The sequence below is a fragment of the Neophocaena asiaeorientalis genome, unplaced genomic scaffold (assembly GCF_003031525.2).
Source record: "Neophocaena asiaeorientalis asiaeorientalis breed wild unplaced genomic scaffold, Neophocaena_asiaeorientalis_V1.1 scaffold607, whole genome shotgun sequence".
NCBI lineage: Eukaryota > Metazoa > Chordata > Mammalia > Artiodactyla > Phocoenidae > Neophocaena > Neophocaena asiaeorientalis.
In genome coordinates this window covers 1,477,558-1,502,411 of record NW_020173405.1, presented here as the reverse complement: position 1 = coordinate 1,502,411, position 24,854 = coordinate 1,477,558, and the positions used below count along the sequence as shown (strand labels likewise).

At 57.0% G+C, this 24,854-nt stretch overlaps 1 protein-coding gene across 4 annotated transcripts; it reads right to left on the bottom strand.

The window, feature by feature from the left end:
* Positions 1 to 541: 541 nt before the first annotated feature.
* Positions 542 to 18,457, bottom strand: MLXIPL (MLX interacting protein like). Of its 4 annotated transcripts, none has more exons than XM_024747230.1 (17): positions 18,159 to 18,457; positions 14,253 to 14,359; positions 10,347 to 10,429; positions 10,093 to 10,182; positions 9,747 to 9,791; positions 9,024 to 9,225; positions 8,819 to 8,899; positions 5,590 to 5,759; positions 3,723 to 4,251; positions 3,431 to 3,498; positions 3,205 to 3,355; positions 2,936 to 3,048; positions 2,726 to 2,845; positions 2,452 to 2,579; positions 2,249 to 2,372; positions 1,530 to 1,659; positions 542 to 1,260 (listed from the first exon to the last, which is right to left on the bottom strand). In XM_024747230.1, exons 1-17 carry the CDS (start codon positions 18,455 to 18,457, stop codon positions 1,142 to 1,144), a joined length of 2,559 nt encoding a protein of 852 aa, XP_024602998.1. In that variant the 3' UTR covers positions 542 to 1,141. The 4 variants fall into 4 exon arrangements, with proteins under 4 accessions (XP_024602998.1, XP_024602999.1, XP_024602997.1 ...); XM_024747231.1 differs by adding an exon at positions 16,048 to 16,255 and having other exon boundaries at positions 3,205 to 3,498; positions 18,159 to 18,244; XM_024747229.1 differs by having other exon boundaries at positions 2,936 to 3,498.
* Between the last annotated feature and the right edge of the window lie 6,397 nt (positions 18,458 to 24,854).

Genomic DNA, 24,854 nt, shown 5'->3' with positions numbered 1-24,854 from the left:
AGCGGTGCAGCCAAAAATGAAAATTAAAAAAAGGGTCGACGAAGTATTGGGGCCATTTGCCCCAACTTCCAATCTGCAGTATCAGTTCCTTCTAAGACATCCCGACCTGATGGCCACCCACCCTCTGCTTGCACATCTCACGCAGTGAGGCCGTCACTACCCGCTAAGGCAACGTCCTCCTTCTGGATGGTTTGGATGGAAGGCCCTGTCACTTCCACTCTGGGGTCCCGGCTCTGCCCTCCTCCAACGTAGAAGGTGGTGAGCCTCTCTGAACCTTCCCCTGGCCACAGAGGATTTCCAGGCTGAGTGTCTGTCATCTCTCCCTTGACTCTCTGTGGCCTATTCACAACTCAGCCCCCAGAGGGATCCTGTTAAGAAGCTCTGTCTGATCTTCTTTCACCTCCACTCAAAACCCTCCAGGAGCTTCCAGCTCAGAGGACAAGCCTAAGGTCCCTTCATGGCCAGCGAGGCCCTCTACAAGGCCACCGCCCACTGCAAACCGCTCTCTTTCCATCCCAGAGTGAGAAACTCTGACAGTCCCTGACAGTTTCTGTTTTTATTGGTCAAGAATTCTTTACAAAATCCACACACACTCATCCACACACGTACCAGATGCCTCCCCTGGCTTGGCCACCCCCTGCCCTGCTCTCTCCTGGGATCAGACCTTCCTGGCCTCACTCGGGGATGCCATCCTGCAGCCCGTCCAGGCTACCAGTGGAGGAGCAGAGAGAAGGAACCTCCTCTTCTCCTTCCCGGCTTAGAAACAGAAGCCTGTGCCTGACCTGTGGGGGGAGCAGGTGGGAGTGACAAGGAAGCATCGTCCCCTTCCCTCTTTCAAACTCCCCGAGTTGCCAGCTTAGGCCCCCAAGCGCCACAGCTGCTAAGGCCTTGGGATCCTCTTCTACTTGAAGCTTCCCCGTCCCCATTTTGCAGACTGGAGAATGGAGGTCCAAAGAGGGAGGATGATCTCCCCAGGTCACAGCATTGTTGCTATAGTAGAGCAGGGACTGGAACTCAGTTCTTCCCGGCTCCCAGGAGATCAGAAGAAACCCTGCTTGACAGCCGGGACCCGGAGCAGGAGGGGAGTGCCCAGGGAGAGCAGCCCCAGGGCAGCTGAGTGAGCAGCACGGTCCGGCCAGCACTATACAGATTTGCCAAGGGTGCCCTCTGTGACCGCCCGTGTGGCTTGCTCGGGTATACAGTCCGGGTCCGTCAGGATACTGGTAGATGTACTCAGCTGGCGTAGGGAGTTCAGAACAGCTGGGAAGAGAGAGAGAGAGAGGGAGAGGCACTTTCTGGGGTCAGGGCCCTACCCTTGGATGCTGAAGACAAAGGGATCGGGGGAGGTACTAGTTAGCAAGACTGTCAGTCAGCCCCTCCTAGGATCTCTGTCTGCAGATGTCCTGGTGGCCCATCTGGGGGCATGGTGGGGATGGACAAAACCCTAGGCCACAGTGAAGACAGGCTGGACCTGGGGTCTGAGTAGGGTGGAACGCCCTGCCCTGAGGCTTGGCAGGTGGCTCACGTACTTGGTCGGAGAGCAGGCAGGGAGCAGTACTGGTCCAGCCAGGCCAGTGAGGTCTGGCGGAGGCTCTGCAGGCTTGCCGTAGACACCATCCCATTGAAGGATTCGAACAGAGGCCGGATGAGGATGCTGAACTGGACCCAGGTCAAGGAGCAGTTCTGTCGTCCAGCTGGTACCCTCACGCATTTCACATGTAGCCCTGACATCTGGCCACTGTCCAGCCTTGAACCCTAAGGACTCCTACTGTAGCCGCCCTCCCATACACTAAGGCCCTCCCAGCTCTCTGGCTCTCAGGCCCTTCCCCCAGCTCCTCCAGGACCTTCCTTCTGGGCTGGACTGTCCCCCATCCCTGGGCTTCCTGCCCTGGCTCAGTCAAGGGCTTGACCAGGTAAGGGAGTGAGAGATTCTATGTCTTCCCACAGGCCCACCCCAGTCATGTTACTCCAAGTTTAGGTTCTCCCAAACTGCCCCTGGGACTTTCTGAGGGCAGGGCTGTGGTCCCCTCACCCAGGGGGCTCCCCCTCAGTTTCCCTCTGCTCCCAGCCGATCACTGGGTAATGCTGCTGGCCAAGATGCCAGGGGCCTTGAAGGAGGGGGTAGAATCGGAGCCCTTTCCTCTGGGATCAGCTCTGAGACCCTGCCTGGCCCGGGGAGCGGAGCCTGTGTCGGGCCCAGCCTGGTCCGGCTGCAGCGCTCACCCCGCCACTGGCCGAGCGAGGATACTACCCAGAACTTCCAGTTATGCAGTGTGCGGGTCCGGACATAGTCATCGAACATGTCTCGCATTTGGTCGAACCGCTGGTGTGTGATGGGCACTCCCGTAGCAGGCAGCTGCTGCTGGCACAGGCTGGGGGCACGGGGCAGGTCAGGGCGGGGAGTCAGGCAGCAGGCCCCCTGGCCCAGCGCCTGCAGGCCCCCGCACCCACTTGATGGCGGCATTGAGCGCCTCGATCTGGTCCCGGAGCTGCTGGGCCTCCTCCTGCTGGGCGGCTCGCTCCTGCTGCAGCATGGCGATGTACTCGGCTGTCTTCTGCAGCGTGGCGGCTTTGCTCATCTACGGCAGCACCGTAGGGCCGGGCTCAGGGACTGGGGGTCCCCCGCCCTGGGACCCATTGAGGCACTGGGATGGGAGGAGGCAACCGGGTGTGTCCACGATGGGGCGCTGGGGCTCGGGGGTGCCAGCCTGGGCTGGAGACGCACCTTGAGGTTGGGCTGGGTGCTGAGTGTGCTCACCAACCCGTGCAGAGTGTCGAACCCCAGCTTGATGTTGAAGCGCCGCTTCTGCTCCGCAGAGATGTGTGTGATGCGCCTGCTTTCGGTCTGAGGGGGCAGAAGGCGGGGTGAGCCTAGGAGGGGGCGTGGGAGGGCCTGTGGGGAGCAAACAGACCTTAGGGTGAGAAACGGTGCCACCTTGTTGTCCGGAGGGCCCCGGCTTAGGATGCGTTGAGGGGAAGAGATGCACATGCTCAGCGTCCCCGGGCCCGGCAGGGAGTTGAGCTCCCCAGACAGCCGCCGCTCACCACCTGTGTCAGAGACAGACAGACCCACAGACAGACCAACACAGGGGAGAGGGTCCCATTTCCCTGGCCCTCTCATCCTGGCCCCAGATGTAGTCCCCCCTTCTTCCTCCCCCTCCCTCCCTCCCGCAGAGCTCCCCGATCCCTGCAACCCCTCTTTACCGCTGGGTGCTGGGGGCGAGAGCCGCTCCGCTTTGGGGACAATCAGGGGCCTGGGAGGGGCCAATGTGGCTGGACCCGGAGGTGGTCGGGGCGGTGTAGGGGCCGGGGTCGGGGGAAAGAAGGTGCAGGGGAACTCGGGGGCTATCTCCTGCTGGGGTGGAGAAGGGCAGAGAGTCGGGGTGAAGCCCCGGGGTTCACCGCCACCTCCCAGTGCCCGCCATCTTACCGGGGACCCTGGGGACCGGAGGAGGGCGCTGGACACGAGCGCAGGTTCCAGGGCTTGCTCAGGCTTGGCTGTGCACAGACAGAACTGTGAGGGCTGCTGGGGCCCCCATCCCATCATCTCCCAAGACCCCGTCCCTCCCCTCCTCACTGCCCACACCGCTTTTGGGTTCAGGGCCCAGGTCCCTCATTCCTTGCCACCTGCCCTCCGGCTGAGCCTGCCCCTTAGCCTCCACCCTCTAATCCCACAGGCTCCCAGCTCCGCATCTGGTCTCCACGTCCCCTTCCCAGCTCACCTGCTGTGAGCAGCTGTGCGAGGCAAGGATTGTTGCCCCCGGCAGTGGCAGGGGCCAAGGTTGGGGGGCTTGGCCTCCGCCCCCTGGGGGACTGGGTAGGGGGCTTGCCTCTGGGCCGCGTGCCTTGGGGCACGGTGAAGTGAGGCCCCAACGGGGGCTCCGAATACCCCGAGGGTAGAAGGTCTAAGGGGAAGGGGGCGGGGGCAGGGCCTGGACCCAGCTGGGGGGTGGGTGCGAAGGCCGTGGGAGCAGACGGCGGGGACACTCCCGGGGCAGGAGGGACAGGAGGGAAAGAGAATCTGGGAGAGAAGACAGGCTCTTCCTGCAGCATAGCAGGCAGTGGAGCCAGGGGAGGGAAAGGGGGTGGGGCACAGGGCTCCAGGCCAAGCCCCTTGGCAGGGCTGGGGTATTGGAGGAGGGGTGGGCGTGCGGGAGTGGGTGGGAGCTTGGGCTTGGGATCTTCAGGAAGGAGGAAATCAGAGCTCAGGAAGGCACTGGAGTCCAGAGGGCCAGGGCAGCTGCTCCGAGCCTGGTTGGGGGACAGAGAGCAGGGGAGAGAGCTAGCCTTTCTGAGGCCTCCCAGGCAGCCTCTTGCCCTGCCTGTGCTCTGGACTGGGCACTGGGAGAGTTGGGAGAAATGGTCCCTGGCCTCAGACACACACCCCAGGAAAATTATAATCTAATGAGGGGAAAGAGTGGAACCCATTCATGCACAAATTAGGCATGAGAAAGAGCAGCAATCTTCCTGCCTGCCCATTCGTTCACCAAATAACTTACCAACCCATCCATCCATATCCATCCATCCATCCTCCATCCATTCACCTACCTATCTATTCTCTCATCTATGAGCTAGCTCATCTACCTACATTTCTACCAGCCTACCAGGTATTAACCCATTCACCAATCCATCCAACCACCTATACTTCCTTCACTCACCCACCAACCCACCCATAGTCCATCCATCTATCCACCATCTGTATATTCACCAGCCGCACATCCATCCACCAGCCCATTTATTGATCCACCAAACTACTTACTCATTTACAAATTCATCCACCAGCCCATCCATCCAACCAACCACTCACCTACCTATATACATGTACCAACCTGTAAGCATCCACCCCCATCTACAACCCAGTGATCTATTCTCCAACACACCCATCCATCCACACACCCATCCATCCACACACTCATCCATCCACACACCCATCCGTCCACACACTCATCCGTTCACACACTTGCTCACTCATTGGGCAGCCGTTTACCCAGTGCCGTTAAGGTGCTTGAACTGTGCTAAGTATGAGAAGATGCAGCGGTGAGTAAAGCATAGCCCTTCCAGCAAGGAGCTCACAGTCTAGTCAAGGAGAGAGACCTCTCAAACAATGAACTATGCTAGTGCCTGAGAAGTCTGATAATGGAGGGAAAAGGCAACTATCCTAAGCATCACGGGGGCAACGTCTGAAGTGGGCCTGGGAGTTCCTGAACCAAAATGATGGAGTCACTGCTTCCTAAATGCACACGCTCAGCTTCGGCCTCCATGCTTCCGTTCCTGCTTCTCCTCCCCTCTACTGGTCTCTTCTTCTGCCCAAACCCAAGTCATTCATTAAGGCCCAGAACTACCCCCTCTTCCAGGAAGTCTTCCACAAGCAGCCCAGCTCCACGCTCCTCTGTCCTCAGGCTTCCCCCCAACCATCTTGTCAGTTCTGCTTCACGAGGGTCTTTCCTCCCCAGCTGAACGGTGCCCTCCTGGAGGCCACAGATGGGGTCTTTCTCCCCCTCCAGTCTCTCTTGTTGGACTGAGCATACTCAGGAAGTACCCTGAATACCTCCGAGGTGTGGGCAGGTGAGCTGGGCAGGGTGAGCTCACCTGTAGGCGGTTATGTCCCGAGAGGTGGATCATGCCCGAGCAGGCAGAGGGCACCTCCGAGCCCAGGATCCCACTGCTGAGGACAGGGTCAGCCATGGGGCCGAAGCTGGGGGGCTCCAGGAAGCTTGAGGGTGTAGGTGTCTGTGGGGGGCGGTAGTTGGTGAAGAAATCTGTAATTCAGACACACAGGGTGGCAGCTGTCAGGGCTAAGGTCGTGGCTGGAAGCAGCGGGCTGGCCCTGTCCCCAGGCTGGGCTGGCAGTGGGGTGGGGGCCGGCGAGGGAGGGGGGGCCTTCCACAGGAGATTGTGAAACTGGGAGAGTTTCTGTCTCACTCAGGGGAAGCCACAGCAGAGGCTCTGGTGGGATGGGCCTGAGTGGGAGACAGCAGGGGGATGTGCGGGGGTATCAGTGGGACACCCCAGGAAGCAGCCTTCCCACCGAGCCCCAAAACTGGCTCCAGAGGCCCCCCTTCCCCACCCCCAGCCTGGGAATCCCAGGCCTTGTCTGCTTCTGTTACCAGCTCTGCTGGGGACGTGGTGGGGCGGGGTGGTACTGGTACTGGAGACTACCGGGGAGGGAAAGGGTGGGGTCCAAGGGGAGGAGGTCTAGGATGGGGAAAAGGGCATCATGGCGTCAGGAGTTCACGGAGTGAGTTAGGGGTGAGAGGGGTCAGAAGGTCAGTGGGTCTGGGACAAGTCGGGTTTGCTGGAAGGTCAATGGGTAGGGCTACAAGGACAAAGCTCAGGAGTGTGGGTGAAGGGACTAAGGGGGGTCAGAGCAGGGGTCAGAGGGTGGGCTCAGAGCGGGGGCAGGAGTGAGGGGGTGCTGGAAGGCCTGGAAGAGCTGGCGGGGAGCGGGGCAGCCAGATTGTTCGAGGTGCGGGTTGTGTAAGCCCCAGGCTATTCTGGTTTTGGGAAGCAGCTGCCTGGGGCCTAACCACATCCCGGGCCTGGGTGCGCCCGCCCGCCCGCTGCCTTCCGGGCACCTTTCTCTGACCCTGAGCAGCCTCCTGTCTGCACCAGCTCCCAAGGCCTCCTGGTCTGGTCAGACGCGACCCTACTGGCCTTGGATGGACCCCAGCCCCCTGGCCAAGACAGGTGGTCAGGCCTTTCTCCCGGGGGCCCCCTCGAAGGAAACTCAGGAGTGGGATAAGCCAGCACCAAACCTCGAGCCTGACCGGGTCTTATTTGTGCATCTCATGTGACTGGGGGCGCGTGTGCTGCTGGATGGCTGGCTCTGCGTGTGTCAGTCTCATGTAGCACCTGTCTGTCTGCCTCCCTGTGTGTCGGTCCCGCTGTCTGGAGCTCTGTCTGAGTCCGTGTGCACCTGCCCTGGTGTGAGGTGCTCAGTGTGTACATGTCTGTCCTGTGCCCACCTCTGTGTGTGTCTGTGTGTCCTTCTCGGCCACAAGGTCTGAAGGGATCTTCTTGCTGTCCTCCTGCCTCCCTTCCACAGAAGGACTGGGCGGCAGCGGGTGAGCGGCTGCCGATCCTCCACCCCCGGCCCCCAGGGACCACGGGCCTCATCACGTAGCCCCGGGATGCTCAGGGCCACAGAGCAGCTGCTGCTCACCGTGCCGCCCACTCCCCAGAACCCGGTGGGGCTCACAGAGCAGCAAGCCCAGCCCAGCCTGAGTCACCACGTCCCCTCACCACGGCGTGTCCCCACCCCATGCCCGCAGAAGGCACTTCCGAGTCCCAGCCACCCGCGGAGCCCTCCCACCCTGTCGCCCCCACTGACCTGCCATCCCCTGGCTGAGCCCCTCCCCCATCCGGTGCTTCCCCGAGTGGCCCTCAGCCAGCCTCTCCCTGCTCCCTGAGCCCCTCCACCAAGCCCCCTCCCTCCACAGGGTTATGGCCCCCTCACTAGGTTTCCTCTCAAGTGAGGAGCTCTTGGGGACCAAGCGGCAGCCCTGACGGCCCTGGCGCTCCCTGCCCTCCCAGTTCACAGGGCGCTTAAGGGGGCCACACTAGCCGCCTCCCCTGTGCGACCCACACCCCCTACTGTAGGTTGCCCTCGCTGGCCCCCACTCTGGCAGCCACCCTGCGCTGAGAGAAGTCGCTTCCCAGCCCCGGTCCATCAGGTTTTGCCCAGAGCCCGGGTATGGGGGGCAGCGGCTGGGCTCCTACCTGCAGCAGGGGTCTGTGTGCCCAGACGGGGCTGCTGCCCTCCCAGGCTGGTCTGCTCCCAGGGCACTGCCATCAACACTGCTGTCCCCGCAGCCCCCAGCCCCCACCCAGGCAGGCATGGGGGTGGTTCCTCATTCCCTCGTCCCCGCCCCATAGGCTTCCACCTCTTAACTGACAGGCCCAGGACCCTGCCAGTCAGGAAGGAGTGGAGGGGTCACCCAATGCAAGCCTTTATCCCAGGAACCCCCTTTCTGCACCCAAGGCCTCAGCTGAGACAGGCTGAGCCTCCATGTCTGACCCCCAGCACGGCTCTGGAGCCCCCTAAGTGTGTGGCTATCAGCAGCAGTCTCCAAGGTCTACAGCTAAGTGAAGAAAGCAATGCGAGAAACAGGCTGCTACAGAGACAAGAAGAGACATTGGTCCACATGTGCTATATAGACATGATATCTCTGGAGGGACATGAGAAAGCAGCGACTGGTGGCCCTGGGGTTCAGGAGAGGGAGCCAGAGCCAAGGCCTACTTTAAAGGGCTACTTTAAAGAATGCTTTGTAAGATATGATTCCTGGGATTTTCTTAAAAATAACATAGGAGGGGAGAATTGGATGAGGTCTAGATGAGATAAGAATGGCCAAGAGTTGATAAATGTTGACGTTGGTGAGGATTCCATGAGGGTCAGTGAACTCCTCTCTCTCCCTACCTGTGTGTATGCTTGAAATGGTCTTTAATAAATTGTTTTTTTAATGAATTATATAAATACTGATAAATAGACCCAAACAAAGGAGAGCCATCAAAGACCCTCTCTCCCCTGAGAGAGTCCCAGCATCTACTGCTCTCCTGGGAACTCCCCAGAGCCTGCAGCTTCGACGCTCCTGGTCCCCTGTCCCCTGCTAGGTACCCTGTCTGGCTTGCTCTCACCTGAGGCCACGGCACCTGCATCCCAAGGCCAGACAAAGGGAGACCAGGAAGATCCCTCAGAAATCACCCAGATCATCCGCCCTCCCAGAGGGGCCTGGGACTGGCCTGAGGTCTCAAGCGTACTGGGGCTTTCCTCCCACTGACCCTGACCATCCACTCACCCAGGAGGAGGGGCCTGCCCCACCTGAGATCTCCATGAAGTCATCCAGGCTGGGCTGCAGAGGCGTCAGGTCTGGCTGGATCATGTCAGCGTTGCCAACATAGGCTGGAGGGGGCAGTGGTGACGTCAGCAGCATCGGGCAGGGTGGCGTGGGGGCACCCATGCCTGGCCATCCTCCCTTGGCTGCATGGATCCCCTCAGGCCTCCCTTTCCTGGCGCAGCCCCTCACCGTCCTCGGGGGGCAGCTGCAGGGGTGTAGGGCCGGGCTGAGTCATGGTGAAGAGTGTGTCGGAGATGTCGGACAGAAAGCAATCGAGATCTAGAAGCTGCCGCCCGCTGGTCTCCTCCTCTGGGCCCGCCAGCAGGACGGGCACCACGCTGGTGAAGAGCTGCTCGCACCATCGCTCCGGTGGCTGCCACGCCCCTTCCACCTGAGGAGACAGAGCTGTCAGCAGCCCCGGGTGGGCTCCACTGCCCTACTCCTTCCCAGTCTGGAGACACAGGGGTCTCCCACCGCCCCCTGCCTGGGGGATGAAGTGGTCAGCCATCCAGGGGGCCTCTCTGCATACAGCCCCTCCTCTCCTCTCTCTGGTGGACCCAGTTTGCTGCCTGAAAGGCTAGGGTCACCCCACTGGCCTCCAACAACTCCTCCCAGGAGAGAGGCTGGGGTGGCCTGCTGAAGAGATGAGGGTCCCTTCCTGCCCCTACACTTTTCCCTGCCTGGGTCCCCAGTTCTTAGAGCCCCATGCTTCCCCACCACTTGCTTAGTGAACCAGAAGGCTTGGGGTCTTCCCACCACTGCGCTCCAATGCTGCCCTTCCCAAGAGGAGAAAAGCTCAATTAATCAACCAGAGGACACACCCACTCCACTCACGTCCCACCCTCACCCCACCACCACTGCCTCGCCCACCCAGAGGGAAGCATCCATTCTCTGGGTCCAGGGAGCACCCACCTGCTTTGGGACCAGGAGATCCCCTTCCCTGCTGGACTTACGGAGCTGCAGGAACACACAAAGGTGGACACTGGATCCCTTTCCGCTCCTCCATCGCTCCCCGCCAAGGCCTCCCTACTCACTAGCTCCCCCAGATCAACCGGATCCCTCACTTCCCCTCGGAAGCTCTTTGGCCCTGGGAGGTAAGGAGGTTGCGAGGAGGCCCTGTGGCCACTGGGTGGCGCTGTCGGCCTGGGTCTTAATGGAGGACAGGGTCGGGGTTGGGGTTGCGGGGGGAAGCCCTCCGGGGCTCTTGCAAGAGAGGCCGTGGCCAGAAGTCGCAGGGGAAAGGGCCCCCCCCACTGACCCGCTTCTTGTAGTAGATGCGCCACTTATGGTACTCGCGCATCACCACCTCGATGCGCCGCTTCCAATAATTCCCCTCCAAGACGACGGCCTGAGGAGGGCCGGATAGGGGACTCAGTGCGAGGGGTGGCACTCACCCCACCCCTCACCCAGTCTCCCTCTGGGCCAGCCCCTCCCGCTCAGCATGAGGAGTGATGGGCAGGAGGGGCCTGGCTTGGTGGGGCGGCAGGTGGTTGGTCCCGTGGTCTCAGCTACCTCCGGTTTCCGGTGCTCATCAGCCTCAGGCCCCTGCAGAGGGGTCACGAAGCCACACACGGGGCTCTTCCTCCGCTCCACATCTGAGAGAAGAGCGCCAGGTCAGGGGTGTCCAGCTCCCTCATCTCCAACTCCAAGGGGACTGGGACTCAAGTGCCACACTATGAAATCCTGCTTGGCCTTCCATGCTCTGATTAAGTGCCACCTCCTCCAGGAAGCCTTGCTGCCTGCTCTAGCTCTCCCAGATCTCCCTGTTCTATGAGACCCTGTAAAACAAACCTCCCACACCCCATCTGCCCCATTGGGAGCCTAGTAGGTGCGCAGGCAATGCTTGCTGAATGGCATTGTTGGGCCACACGAAGTTAATTGCCCCAAGAAGGTCCTGGTCAGGCTGGCGGGCTAGAGGTCCAGAGCCCTGGTCCCCTGCTTCAGGATACCCAATTCCATCTGAGAGCCACCGCTGGCCCACTTCAGGCCACCTGCCTGAGCCCTTTCTCTGCCTCCTCCACTCCCATCCCTGTCTTCAACCTTATCTCTCTCCAGGCTCTTTTTTGGCCTATAAACAAATTCCAGGCTCTCCTTTACCTCTCAAACCTTCCCCTTCCTTTGCTTCCCAACAAGCTAAATTTCTTCCCATCACCCCTTTGCTTTCCTCCCAGACTCTGGCAGACCTGTCACTCACCACATCCACCTCTGCCCTCCCAGTTGCATTGTCACCTCCGGTACCTCAGCATCTGCCCGCACACCCACCCCGCTGGCCCAGCTCCTGAACTCAAGGCTCTGGCCCTCCCCAGTCCTGTCCTCCGAGACCTTGGCTGCAGGGCACCCTCCTCCTCCCTAAGCCCCGGGAACCTTCCCTCTGTTCTCCTACCTCCCTGACCACTTTTCACTGGCCCTTCTGCCAGGCCCACTCCCCCTAGCCTCTCTCACCCTGCTCCTTTCCAGTTTCAGACCCATCTTCCAGCTGCCTGGGGAACCTCCATTAGGAAGTCTCAAAACATCACTCTCAGACGTTTGGGAACTTCCCTCCCAAGCCCAAGCCTCCTCTGGACTGCCAACACTGCCTCCCAGTCTCCCAGCTCCCCACCGTCTCCCAGTGTCCCCATCTAATCCTTGGACTAACCCTCTCATTCCCAAGGGTGTGTGGCATTTCTTCCACCGTCTCCTACCCTCCATATTCTCACTGTTCCCCCTGGTCTGGTGTCATTTCTCGCCTAGACCTCCCTGACTCCAGCCTCACGCTCTCCAGCCCATCTTCCTGCTGCGGCCAAGTCAATTCTTCCTAAAGGGCAGTACAGGCCTAAACCCCTCCATGGCTCCCTGAACCTCCAGGATAAAGCCCACACCCCTTAGCTTGGCTTCCAAGCCCTCCGGGACTGGCCCCACTGCTTCTCCTGCCTTTCCATTGCCTTCATATGCCCCACCTTGAAGCCAGACCCTAACCACCCCCCAACAACAGCCCTCTGGTTTTATTCTACGTGGAGTGCCCTTCCCTTCCCTCTGCCTCATCAGTCTGCCCTCCCATCAGGATAGCCTAGGGCTGTTCCTGTTCTAGGAAGCTTTCCCTTGTCTGAAACCCCATGGTCCCATGTGCCTCACTTTCCACCCTGCCTTGGCCATTTCTCTACATGCTGGCCTCTCCGTTGGGAGTGAAGGCAGAAGCTGTTGCTTTTAGCCCCAAATCCTTACATCTGGCACAGAGCTTGGCACACAGCAGTCCAGGCTGCGTGGACTCCTGGGGGTTAGAGCAAGGAGGATCTCAGAGTATCTGTTCCTGGCTGCCTAGTTGAGGATATGAGCACCAGGAAAGACTGGGCTTGCCCAGGGCCCCCAGAGAGTCAGTGCTGAGCAGGCCTGGTCAGGCTCTGCCCTCCCCCACTTGGCAACCCTGTGCTCTGGACAGAAGGGCAGGGATCACGTGGCTTCCTAGAGCTGGGACATGCTTTATTTAACAATGAGAAGTTCATCCATTCATGCAGCCTCCTAGGCCCTTGCACCTATGCTGGGATAGATGCTGGGACAGGGGATCCATGAATGAATCGGGGATGAATCTCCCAGCCTAGTGGGAGAGACAGGAAAGCACACACATCACCTGAGCTAAAGCAAGGTGGAGAGTCAGCTCATGAGAGGTGCTCTGGGATATCAGAGGAAATCAAGATGACTTGGGGGTGTGGAAAAGGGCTCTTGGAGGTCAGGAGCCTGCCGAAAGGGTGGGGGTGTGAGGGGGAGGAGCCAGGCAGCCCTCCAGCAACCCCACTCCTCCCCCTTTCCTGAAGCCTCCCTTCAAACCTTCCGTGTTCAGGGAGGAGGAGTCCTGACATTGGTTAGAGGCCTGCTGTTGCTATTATCGCAATAATAGTAGTAAATCCCAGCAGCTCACCTTCAGGGAGCCCTTGTGTGTTTCAGGCCCTGTGCTGAGATACAGACCATCTATCTCGCTGAACGCTCACAGCAAACCTCAGCAATAGGATCTATTATGATTCCCACTCGACAGATGAGCAAGCACCAACTGGGGGAGGCTAGGGACTTGCCCAAGGTCACACAGCTAGGGTGTGCTAGAACTTGACTCAACCTCCCTCTGACTTAGAACTTGGGGTCCTTCCATCAACTTGTGCCACAAGCTGGGTGAGGACCCCTGGGTGGCATCAGAAATTCCTTCTGCAGAGAGAAGGGTCTGCACCCCATCCAGGTTTGAGGGGAAAGGGTAGAGGGCAGCATTCTCAGGCGAGGGCTGGAAGCCAGCCAGCTGGGAGCAGTGGAAGGAGCGCTGGGCTGAGTTGCAGAGCCCTGAACTCACAGCCAGTCATAGCTCTGCTCCTTTTATGCTCAGTGACCCTGAGTAAGTCACTCGCCTTCTGGGTCTCACTTGCTCATCCATAAAATGGGGGTGATAAAACCTATCTCCCAGGGTTGCTAGGAAGCCTTAAATAAGATGATTTAGGAAAGTGCCAGGCACAAAGATGAATAGAAACCAAAAACAAACAAACAAAAAAACCCCACTTGTTTTCTCTGCTTGAATGGAATCCAGTGGGGCCACTACAGAGAATACCGTGTGTGGTCCCTCCTACGCTGTGTGTTCCCAGCTCAGCGCAGCCTTTGATCCTACAGGAGGACCTTACTGAGCTGGACAAGGTCCAGCACAGGTCTCTCAGCCTCTGCTACCCTGCCATGGGGCATAGGTGGGTTTTGTATCCCCAAATGAATGACCGTGACCTCCTCAAGGGTACATCGGATTCAACCATCATTTATTAAGCACCAACTTCGTGCCAGCCCTGTTCATACCCGTTATCCCCATGCCAGCCATCAAAGTTAGGACTCTTGGCCTCATTTTATAGATGAAAAAATGGGTTCAGAGAGGTTAGACAACTTGCCTGCAGTCACACAGCCAGCAAGGGGCAGAGACAGGGTGGGAAACCAGCTCTGGGTGACTCCAAGACCAGAGTCCCTTCCACATGGCCTCTCTGGGCCCCCTCCCCCCAAATCTCCATGGTGGGGAACCTAAGGACATCAGTGGAAGGCTGGTAGAGACCCACCAGGATCTGAGTTTCCCTTTCGCAAAGGGGTGCGATTGGCCCGGATAGTATTGAGCGCCTCTTTCTACCCTGGCATTCGAGGCACCTGACTACACGAATGGGATGCAGGATGGGCCTTGAACTGTTCCCCAAATCTCAGCTCACTTTAGGACTTCCGAAGGGTGACCCCTGCTGTGTCCAACTTCACAGTGGAGAGCGCCCTTTGGGACACATCCCCCAAGACCCTCTGGGTTTAGAAGCTGTTGAGGGGTCCTGATGCTGGGGACCTGGCCTCCCCCAAAGCTCTCTGTGGCTGCTGGCCCTGAGGGCCCTGGGGGTTTCCGGGGCAGCCCCTTTGCCAGCCCTCCTGCTGCGGCCTGTGGTGCCCACTCACACTGGATATACCAGGCCCTCCAGATGGCGTTGTTGAGGCGGATCTTGTCCCGGCACAGCAGCTGGAGGCCTTTGAAATTCTTCCACTTGGGAGAAACCAGCTTGCCACTGTCAGAGGGAGAGGGATGGGTCAGGGGGGGCATGGGGAAAGGGGATGGTTGGAGGGGGCTGGCTCCACTTTCTTCCCATGCACGAGGCGCTCATCTATGGTGGGCAACTTGATGGACACCCCTCCCAAATCCTGCCCCTCACTCTAACCTGCCTGAAATGTCTACCCTGAGAGGCAGACCTTTAAAATACTCTCCCAGGTCCCCACTTGGGGCCTCTGTGTTCTTTGGTGAGACCTGCTGAAATCTGTTTAGCAGCTCAGGTGTCAGAAAGACAATGCCCATTGGCCTCACAGGCATCTATCTCACAGGCTGGGTAAGGAGGGTTTTCGCCTGTTTCTTCCTTAAGGAAACTGAGGGTCAAGAAACGAAGGGGACATGCCCAAGGTCACATGACATGATGGAGACTCACTCAGGACCTGTGGCTTTTTCTCCACCAGTCTCACTGGCCCCCTTAGGCCTAGGGGATGGGTAAGGTTTGTCTGAGTAGAGACGGAGCCTCTTCACCAGAGGCAGCCTCCAAGCAGCCAGCCACTGCCTTTTCACTGCCCTTCTGGTGTCTGCCCAGCCCAGAATCCCAGGATGGCAATCTGGACTGACCTGGAAGGTGCACCCCTTCCCAGGGGTGTGTACAACACAATAGCCACCAGGGCCCACCCAAAGGAAGGCAGCTAGGATGGTGGAGTGATGGGCAGGGGGCACCTTGACCCTAACCCTGACCCTGACTCTAACCCTAGTAGTCAATCAAATCCATGAGACGGAAGGGCTCTACCAGGTGAGGGGCTTGACTCTCAGGGTCCTGATGGGCACAGGCCAAGTCTGCCACCCCCGGGGAGCTGGCCTAGGAGGCCAAGATGTTCAGGGTCTTAGACCCCTGCTGGCCCCTCCCCCGCTCCTCAGGAGTCACAGGCTGGGTTATGCATGAGTCCCCTCTGGCCCTTGCTCACATGGAAGGCTGAGGCCCCAAGGCTTAGTCTTTCAGAACTCCAGGCCTGCTCTCTCCAGGGCCCTCTCCCAGTTCCTGGGGGTAAGGGGCAGGTGGGTGGCAGTCTGGCTCCTGCAGCCCCTTGAGTGCATGGGTCACTGGGTCCCCTCTACTCTCTGGTCTCCAAGCTCCTATGTTTGCTCTGGGGTTGGGGGGGGTACTGCTACCCCCAGGCACAACAGGCCTCATTACCCAAATAGAGCACATGGCCCAAGCACCCAGGCCCGCTGGCTGGCCCCTTTCCCTCCTAAGTCAGATAAACACCATCTGTCTAGAAGGGAGACATGGAGTAGGGGCACTCTGATACCTCCTGGGCCAGCTTCTTCTGTGGCACCTGGGGGCACTCCTGAGTTTGTTGCCCCAGCCTGTATCCCAGCAACCTCCCAGCCCACTCTGATCACCCAGCGCCCTACCCCCAGCCTGCCTGCCCTCCCTCCTCCATTTCCCTGCTGAGGCTACAGCGTTTTGTGGCCAGGCAGGGCTGGGGGAGGTGAGACAGTGACATCCACGCCCAGGAGGAAAGGATTTGGTCTGTGCTGGGCCTGTTGGCTGGGAGGGGAGGAGAGGGGCCCAGCCTGGAGCCAAAAGCCTGTGACCAGGGTTCAAGGGATTCTTACGAGCAATAGAAATTCTGGGAATCTTGGGGATGAGATGGAGAAAACTCAGAACACCCCACCCTCCCCTGCCCACACACACATATCTACCTTGTGGAAATTTCCCAGGAAATTTCCTTAGAGTCCTGCTTGTTCCACCTCACTCCTGAGGCCATTCTTTCCATAGCTAGCCAGCTCTGACCATGAACAAGTGTTTTCTTGGAACTTCCAGAACCTGCCTCCCTGAGGGTTCCACCCGCAGAACCGTGGAACACGGGCCTCCTCCCAGTGCAGCAGTCCTCTCTCTGCCCATACAGCCCTGCTGAGGGTGAAAGCTGGTCAGACGTCTACAGGCTGTTCTCCGGGTCAAGCTGGCCAGTTCTTCCTGGCACCTCTGGACTCCTTGCCTTGCTGTCCCTGCCCATCTCCTTACTCTCTTGGGATACCCCAGCTTCCATAATCCTCTCCCCTCCAAGGAACCCCTACAATTAGGGGTCTTTAAGGGCTAAAACACTGTCCCAGTCTGAGCCTCAGTTTTTTCCTCTATGGGGGAACTCAAAGACTCCTCTGATACTGAGCCACTACCATCCCTGGCACTTAGGACCCCACCCGGGGCGGGCCACAGAGGTTGAATATTCTGGGAGTTTAGGGAGAAAGCCCAGCCCTCTCTACCCCAGCTGCCCCTGAATGGGGTCACATCAGCTTCCAGTCAGCCTCCTAGTGTGGGCGGTTCTTGGAGTGTGCTCTGCCCCCTGCCTTGCCATTTCCCCTGAGCCTCCCCTTTTGGTCACTGTGGTCTGAGATAGGGGCATGGGCCAGCCCAGGCAGAGCACTGTGTAATGTAAAGCAGAAAGCTTAAGTTGGGAATGGATGGGAAAAGGGGGACCCTGGGGGAGTCTGGGGAGCAGGGGTGCCCAAATCTGGTGTACCGTGACCTTAGATGCCCTTTCCCAGGAGGTCCCCTGATGTCCGAGGAGGGGCGGGAGGAAGGGATGGGAATTTGAACTTTCCACACAGGTCTGGCGCTCTGGATGATCAGATTGCAACACGACCTGGGCCCGGGGCCAGAGCGTGTGGGCCAAGGTTACAAAGCGTCCAGCCAATGGAGTCGAGGCTGGGCGCCACAGTGGGGGGTGGGCAACACTTTTCCCCAACCCCCACCCCAGCTCTGGATCCCAGTCAGAGCAAGTGCAGGTCTGTAGCCAGCGGTTCTCAGAAGAGGAGGAGGAGCCGCAGAGGAAGAGGAATATTTACACAGAGAAAAGATCAAGGCTGGCCGATCCCCCTTTCTCCCCTACGGTTCTCGGTTGATAATTTATCCTGGTCCCTCCGCTCCGGGGAACTTTGCTCTCCGGGGCACTGAGCCAGGACCCCGGTTCGCGCCCTCCCCTGGGACACAGGAGTGGAGCTGGGGCCGGGCGCGGCCGGCGTGCTCTGCGACGCGCCAATCAGGGGTCCCAGGCAACATTAGGCGCTCAGCCTCGCGTGGCGACCCGGGTGGGCGAGGCCACGCCGCCCGGAGACCAGCCCCGCGCGGCCTGCAACACCCACTGCCGGACCACGGCTGGGAAACTAAGAGTTGCGCCCCTCTGGGCCGGCCGGGGCACCCTCCTCCCGCCACCCTCGACCTAGCTGGTCAAGAACAGGTGTCCCGGCAATTGAGGGGTGCAGGGGGGACGAGAGACTGGGTTTCAATCGACGTTGGCTATGAATTGGGACAACATGGGCGCGAGGTGTATCGCGAGGGTGCAAGAATAGAGCGGGCCTGGGCGGGGACTGCTGCGTTGGGAGCGGAAGGCTGCAGGTTGTCCGGTGGAGTGGCCCCCGGAGTGGAGGGTGGGAATGTTAGGATGGCCTAGGGTCCTGGGAGCGCAAGGGATGCCCTGGGGGCATTCTTTGGGGGCAGAGGGGTCGGGACGGGAGAGAGAGGCCCGCGGTGGGCCTACGGAGGTCGAGGTGGAGGGCAGGAGATCCCAGCCTTAGGGAAGGGGGTCTTGGTGCTGAGGAATGGGAACCAGGAGGCGCGCAAGCATGTCGGGGGCCAGTGGGCTGGGCCGGGGTCAGAGGACGCTCCGGGCTGGGGAGAGGAGGGTATCCAGGATGTCGCCGGAGTCTCTGAGAGCAGCCGGGACCAAGGCTGGGGGCCGGGTGGGGTGTCCGGGGCCCGAGCGCGCGGTTCCGCCATGGAGGGCCGAGGTCGTCGGCCCCGAAGCCCCCCTCACCTGTAGGCCAGGCTCATGCACTCGAAGAGGCGGGTGAGTGTGGGGTCGATGCTGCGCGGCCCGAAGTCGGCGAGCCCCAGGGGCCCCTCCTGGTCGCGCCGCCGGGTCAGCGAGTCGCTGTGCGGCGACGACACCATGAAGTGACCGCTGTGGATGACCTGCGAGCGGAGCAGCCCACCTGCGCTGCGCCGGGTACTTGGGTCCTCCGAGTCTGTGTCTGAGTCCGAATCCGGGCTGGGGACGACCCGCGGGCCCTGCAAGCCCGCGACCAGACCCGCCAGCGCTCCGGCCGTGGCCATAACCGCCGCCGCCTCGCCTGGGCTAGGTGCAGCTGCCCGCGCAGCCCTTGGGGCCAGGCCGGCTCATTAGCATAGCCCCGCCCCCCACCACGATAGGTCGCTTGAGGGGCGGGGCCTCATGGCGTGTGGGCGTGGACGGGGCTGTCTTAAATTAGCATAATCAATGCGCCAGGTGTGAGAACGCTGGCCTGGAGCTCCCGCGGGTCTAGAGTTTGGAAGAGGAGGAGGTCCCTATGTCCCCTCCCGTCTTTCCTTATGCTGTGACCACTTGGAGTCCTGGTGGAACCGCCCCTACTTCACCCAAAAGGGGTCTCAAGAAGAGTCGTTCACACCTGAGCCAGAAAGCGCCTCAGTGCCAGGGATTCCTGCCCCCAGGGGTGCCCTCCCGTGAAGCCCCTCACCTAACTACTGCCCCCCTGCTCTCTTTGATCTCCCGGCTCACATTCACTCTCTCAGTGCTCCACGCAGCTGGAAGCACCCACCTCTCAGAAGTCTCGCGTGGCCTACCCACAAGAAGGTCTCAATACCTCCAGTTACCATTATAATCATCACTGCACCTGCACAGAGGTCCTGGGGGTTAGATGAGCGTGAATCCTGCCGGGCCACGCAGGATCGTTACCGGTGGTGATGGGTAATCGCTGGCAAGGCAGAGCCTTGGTCACCCTCCCCTGGACATCCCCTAGGCAGGCCATCTGCTCTGGGCCCCCTCCTCTCACCGACCCAGTGGTCCACCTTGTGTTCCTGTTTCTGAAGACCCTCTTCTCACCCAGAGGACACAAACTAGGCTGTTCGGTCTGAGGCAATCACACCTGTCACCTCACTGGCGCCTTTAACAATCCTTAGAGGTAGAGTTCTTGCCCCACATCAGAGCGGGCACCAGAGTCCACAGGAGTGGAAACAGGCCCACGGATCTACAGAGGGACAGCCACAAAGCCTGGTCTAGAAGAATTCTGGAATTCCCACCCAGGGCTATCTCTGCTGCAGGGACAGGTGAGGGCTGGAGGCAAATGTTAACCTCCCTTGGTTTTGCAGAGGGTGTGGCCTAGTTAAGACACAGGAGGGAAAGGGGAGGAAGTGGTCATTTGGGGGCTGAAGGCTTGGAAAAGGTTCCCCCACACACTTTCTTCCATCCCCTGGTAGGATCACACAGCTCCCACAATCAAACAGCAGTGCCCCGAGGGCCCCTGGGACCGCTTGAGGTGCTGAAATGCTTACCCAGGCTGGTCACAGGCCAGCCCTTCCACACACCACGTCCCTTGGACAGGTTCCCTCTGTCCCTGACAAACAGTCACCTCACATTCCCAGGAGCCCCAGCTGCCCTGCTCCACTTGCCCCCTGCTGCTCTCTGCAGGTGTTCATTCTCCCTGCCCACCTCTCCCAAATTCTGGGGCTCCTCGTATGCCCACCTCAGCCTGCCTCCTCTGGAGAGAGGGCCCTCCCTAAGTGGCCCTTTTGGGATCCTTGGCACAGTGGATTTCCCTTATGTGCCTGTCTGACTTCTCCCCTGGCCTCTGGGCCCTGAGGCAGAACTGTGTCCTAGAGTATCTGAGCCCCCATGCTGGGCACCCAGGCACTTGGGGAATGCACTGTGGAGGTAGGAGTAGGAAGCAGGGCCTCCTCTCCCTTGGCGCCTCCTAGCTTCAGGGGCCCTGGCTTAAGCAGACACCTGAATTGATCCTGCTCTGCCGCTAATTCCGTGAATGACCCTGGGCAGGTCTCTGTCTTACTGGGGATCTGTCTCTCTGTAAAATGGGGAAGTTGAATTCAGTGATTTCTTAGGGTCCTGCAACTTGAACCACCCTTGGTTCTAAGTCCCTGCGATCAGCATTCCAGCTCACCCTCCCAGGCTCCTCAGGCCTCCTGTCCCCAGGAGAAAATCTCAGAGTTGTGTTCTGTGGTTCAAAAGACTTTCCTTTGAGCTGGTTCTCAGCAGAGTGCATTATCTCCCTCACCCCTTGCCCTAACCCTCCACAGGCATCTGCACCCCATTTCTGCCCTCCTGAGGGCCTGATAATACCTTTGGAGGCTTAAGCACTGAAAAGACAATGCCTCTGCACATAATTCAAAACAAAACAACACTACAACAAATAAAAGGAAGTCCAAGATAAACAAGGGCCTATTGTATAGCACGGGGAACTATATTCAATATCTTGTAATGACCTATAATAGAAAAGAATCGGAAAAGAATATATATTATATTTATATGAAAAAAATATATATCTATATAAAGAATATATATATAAAAAATGGAATCACTTAGCTGTACACCTAACAAACTAACACAACACTGTAAATCAACTATACTTCAATTAAAAAAAAATGACACAAAAAATACAAAACAGTTACCCAAATGAATTTTGGAAAAAAATAAACTCACTTATCTGAATGAAAAAAGGAAGTCCACAAATTCTGATTTCTTGCATGATGACATCTTCAATCTTAAAAATACGTATATCAATTACTAAATTTTAAAAAGTGTTCTGGGACTTCCCTGGTGGCGCAGTGGTTAAGAATCTGCCTGCCAATGCAGGGGACATGGGTTCAATCCCTGGTCCAGGAAGATCCCACATGCGGTGGAGCAGCTAAGCCCATGTGTCACAACTACTGAGCCTGCACTCTGGCGCCCGGGAGCCACAACTACTGAGCCCACGCGCCGCAACTAGTGAAGCCCGTGCACCGAGAGCCCGTGCTCCGCAACAAGAGAAGCCACTGCAACGAGAAGCCTGCGCACCGCAATGAAGAGTAGCTCCCGCTCGCCACAACTAGAGAAAGCCTGTGCACAGCAACGAAGATCCGATGCAGCCAATAAATAAACAAATAAATAAATAAATAAAATCCATCACTAGTCTAAATAAATAAATAAATAAATAATTTAATTAAAAGTGTTCTAAATGCCTCAACTTTCCTGAGGCCTTGAATGTGTGCTTCATTCACTTTATCCAGCCTCCCCCAACCTATCTGTATGGCCATTTAAGGGAGTACGTATTCCTCATTCCAGGCACTGTGTCCAACACTTTTGAACCATCATCTCTAATGCTACTGAAGTAAGTGTTATTAGCTTCATATTACAGTTGAAGAGACAGGCTCAGAGAGGGGAAGCAGTTACTCAAGGTCCCCAGCTGAGAAAAAGCAGAGCCAGATCTGACTTGGAAGTCCTGGTTCCTACACCTATGAGGCTGCCACTCTCCACAGACCGAGGGCATAGCCATTTCAGAGTGTCCTTGCCCAGATGACAGTGCAGACTTCCGTGTGCTAGCCCAGGTCACCCCTTCACTCCTTTCCCATTTGGCCTGTATCACCCAGTGTTTATAACCTCTTGCTACAGACAAGTCTTTTTCACAGCTGTGGAGATGTAGGGCGGGGTCTTGACTGGGTGTGAAGACGTGGCCGTCCCAGAGGTCCTGCCTGACACCAAACCCTCCCTGTCTCCCAGCCTTAGTTCTCAGGATTGCTCCCCCAGACTGCCATTCGACGTCAGGAAAGCTTACCCATCCTAGATGGACCCTAGATGCCACTTCCTCCTCTAGCATCTTGTTCAGATACAACTGTAATTTCATTCTGCCCTGCGTTCACATGCACCTGCCTCTCTTCCCACTAGATGGCAAATTCCCCGAAAGCAAGAATCACATCTTACTTCTCTCAATGGACCATTTTCCTCTCAAGTGCAAATGGGTACTTGTTGAATGAATGAGTTTGTATTATATCTATCTACTAAGTGTGCTCTACCTATTCATCTGTCTATCTGTCTATCTATCTATCTCTCCATCTATCCAGCCAGCCAGCCACATGCACACACATAGATAACATTTATTAAGAGCACATTATGCGCCTGTCCCAGTGCTAGGTATTTCACTTTTGTGAAAGTTAAAACATATAGAAAAGCAAAGATTTGGTACTCTTAATATCCATAGAGATGGAAAGTAGATTAGCAGCTGCCAGGGGTTGAGACTAGCTGGGTGTGGGAAAATGAGGAATGATTATAAGGGGTACGGGGTTTCTTTTTGGGGTGATGAAAATGTTCTAGAATTACATTGTGGTGATGTTTGCACAACTTTGTGAAATACTAAAAGCCAGTGAAAAGGGGTAAATTTGATAATAAGTGTATTATATCTCAGTAAAAAAAATTAGGCATTTAATATATTATTTCACTTACTGAAAATCCTCCCCACTGTGTGTGTACGTGTGGGTGTGTTCGTATTTTTATTGCCATTTTACGGAAGGGGAAACTGAGGAAGGGAAGTGATTCAGAGGGTTGTTGTGAGAATTAACTATAAATAGTTAATGTTTATGGAGCCTAACCTACTCAGTCTAGGGAATCTTCCTAACAGCCCCATGACTTTCAACCCATTTTGTAGACAAGGAAACAGGCTTTGCTGAAGGTCACAAGGGAAAAAGAGAATGGGAGGGACTTCCCTGGTGGTTTAGTGGTTAAGACGCCGCACTTCCACTGCAGGGGGACTTGGGTTCGATCGCTTGTCAGGGAACTAAGATCTCACATGCCACGTGGTGCGGCCATAAAACATAAATAAATAAAATTAAAAATTTAAAAAAGAGAATGGGATTCAAACCCAGGCAATCTGATGGAAGCCTGCCTTACAAATACCTACTTTCTCAAATTAAAAGGACTAGCAATTTTTTGTGAGGATGTGGTGTGCACAGAACCCCATTCACTGCCACCATCGCTGTGTGACTTGGCACAATCATTTTGGAAAACTATTTGTCAGTATCTACCAGAACTGAACATCCACGTACCTTATGACCCAGCAGTTCCACAGAAACGTGCACGTACGTGCACCAAAGAGTATTCAGAGCAGCATTATTCTTATTAGCTCAATATTGGAAACAACTCAAATGTTTATCAACAGGCGAACGGATAAATATATCACAGCACAGACACACTACGGAATCTTAACACAGCAATGAGACGAACACTCTACCACCAGATGCAACCATATGGATGAATCTCACTGACAGTCTGTTAAGCAAAAGCAGCCTGACATGGAAGTGTGGATGCTGTAAGGCTTCATTTATATAAAGCTCCAAAACGGGCTAATCTCTGGTGTTAGGCTGTGTTTTAGCCTTGGGATGACTAGAAGGGATCAAGAAGGGGCTGCTAACATTTTGTCTCTTTATCTGGGTTCAGGTAACAGGTGTGTTCACTGTGAGTATTCACTGAGCTGGATACTTATGATGTTTACCCTTTCTATATGGACGTTAGACTTACAAGTTTTTTGAAAGAGAGACTCAGTTTGCAGGTGCACATGCAGCCTCACGGAAGCCTGCCTTGGCTGGGGGTGCATCAGGCATCCAGGAGGTGGGGAGAGCGATGGTGCATCAGACCCAGAGGAGGATTTGGCAGGGGGAGAGATTGTTGAGTGAGTTGAGGGAATAGAGGATGGAGAGGTAGATGAGAGTGAGAAAGAGGAGTCTTAGCTGTGTGTCTAACCGGCGGCAAGTTGGGAAGTCATTTCCCCTGTCTGGGTCTCAGTTTCTGTATCTGAAAAATGGATGAACAAATCATGAAGAGACAATTGATAAATATGACTACATCAAAGAGGAAGTTGGACTGGATGAGTTTTCATATCAGAAGCACCCAGCTGTTCTATCAAAAAATACGGGTCTCATCCTATGAGGAAAGAAAAAAGTCACTTCTCTTTGCGAAAAGTACACTTCATGCTTACAGACCTTCTGCTTCTATATTTACGTATAGTGATATTACAAGTAGTGTCATATTGTTCATACATTTTTTTTTTTCAGCCGTGTTGGGTCTTCGTTGCTGCGCGCAGGCTTCTCTAGTTGCAGCGAGAGGGGGCTACTCTTCGTTGTGGTGCGCAGGCTTCTCACAGTGGTGGCTTCTCTTGTTGTGGAGCCCGGGCTCTAGGCGCGCGGTCTTCAGTAGTTGTGGCACGTGGGCTCAGTAGCTGTGGCGCATGGGCTTAGTTGCTCCGCGGCATGCAGGATCTTCCTGGACCAGGGCTCGAACACACGTCCCCTGCATTGGCAGGTGGATTCTTAACCACTGCGCCACCAGGGAAGTCCCAGTTCATACATTGTTTTTCATAAATTCATTTATTTTTGGCTGCATTGGGTCTTCATTGCTGCGCGCGGGCTTTCTCTAGTTGCGGCGAGTGGGGGCTACGCTTAGTTGCAGTGCACAGGCTTCTCATTGCACTGGCTTCTCTTGCTGTGGAGCATGGGCCCTAGGCGCGCGGGCTTCAGCAGTTGTGGCTCGCGGGCTCAGTAGTTGTGGCGCACGAGCTTAGTTGCTCCGCGGCATGTGGGATCCTCCCGGACCAGGACTCAAACCCCCGTCTCCTGCATTGGCAGGTGGATTCTTAACCACTGCGCCACCAGGGAAGCCCCATACATTTTTAAATTACGAAAATACCAAGTGAAA

Bases quoted from the DNA above. Each gene is read 5' to 3' on its own strand.
- MLXIPL (XM_024747229.1), bottom strand. From the start codon at position 18,457: ATGGCCACGGCCGGAGCGCTGGCGGGTCTGGTCGCGGGCTTGCAGGGC. The intron at 3,499-3,722 runs GTGAGCTGGGAA...GTCTGTGCACAG, and splicing joins CGCACAGCTGCTCACAGCAG to CCAAGCCTGAGCAAGCCCTG. The intron at 2,373-2,451 runs GTGGGTGCGGGG...CCGTGCCCCCAG, and splicing joins GCGCTCAATGCCGCCATCAA to CCTGTGCCAGCAGCAGCTGC.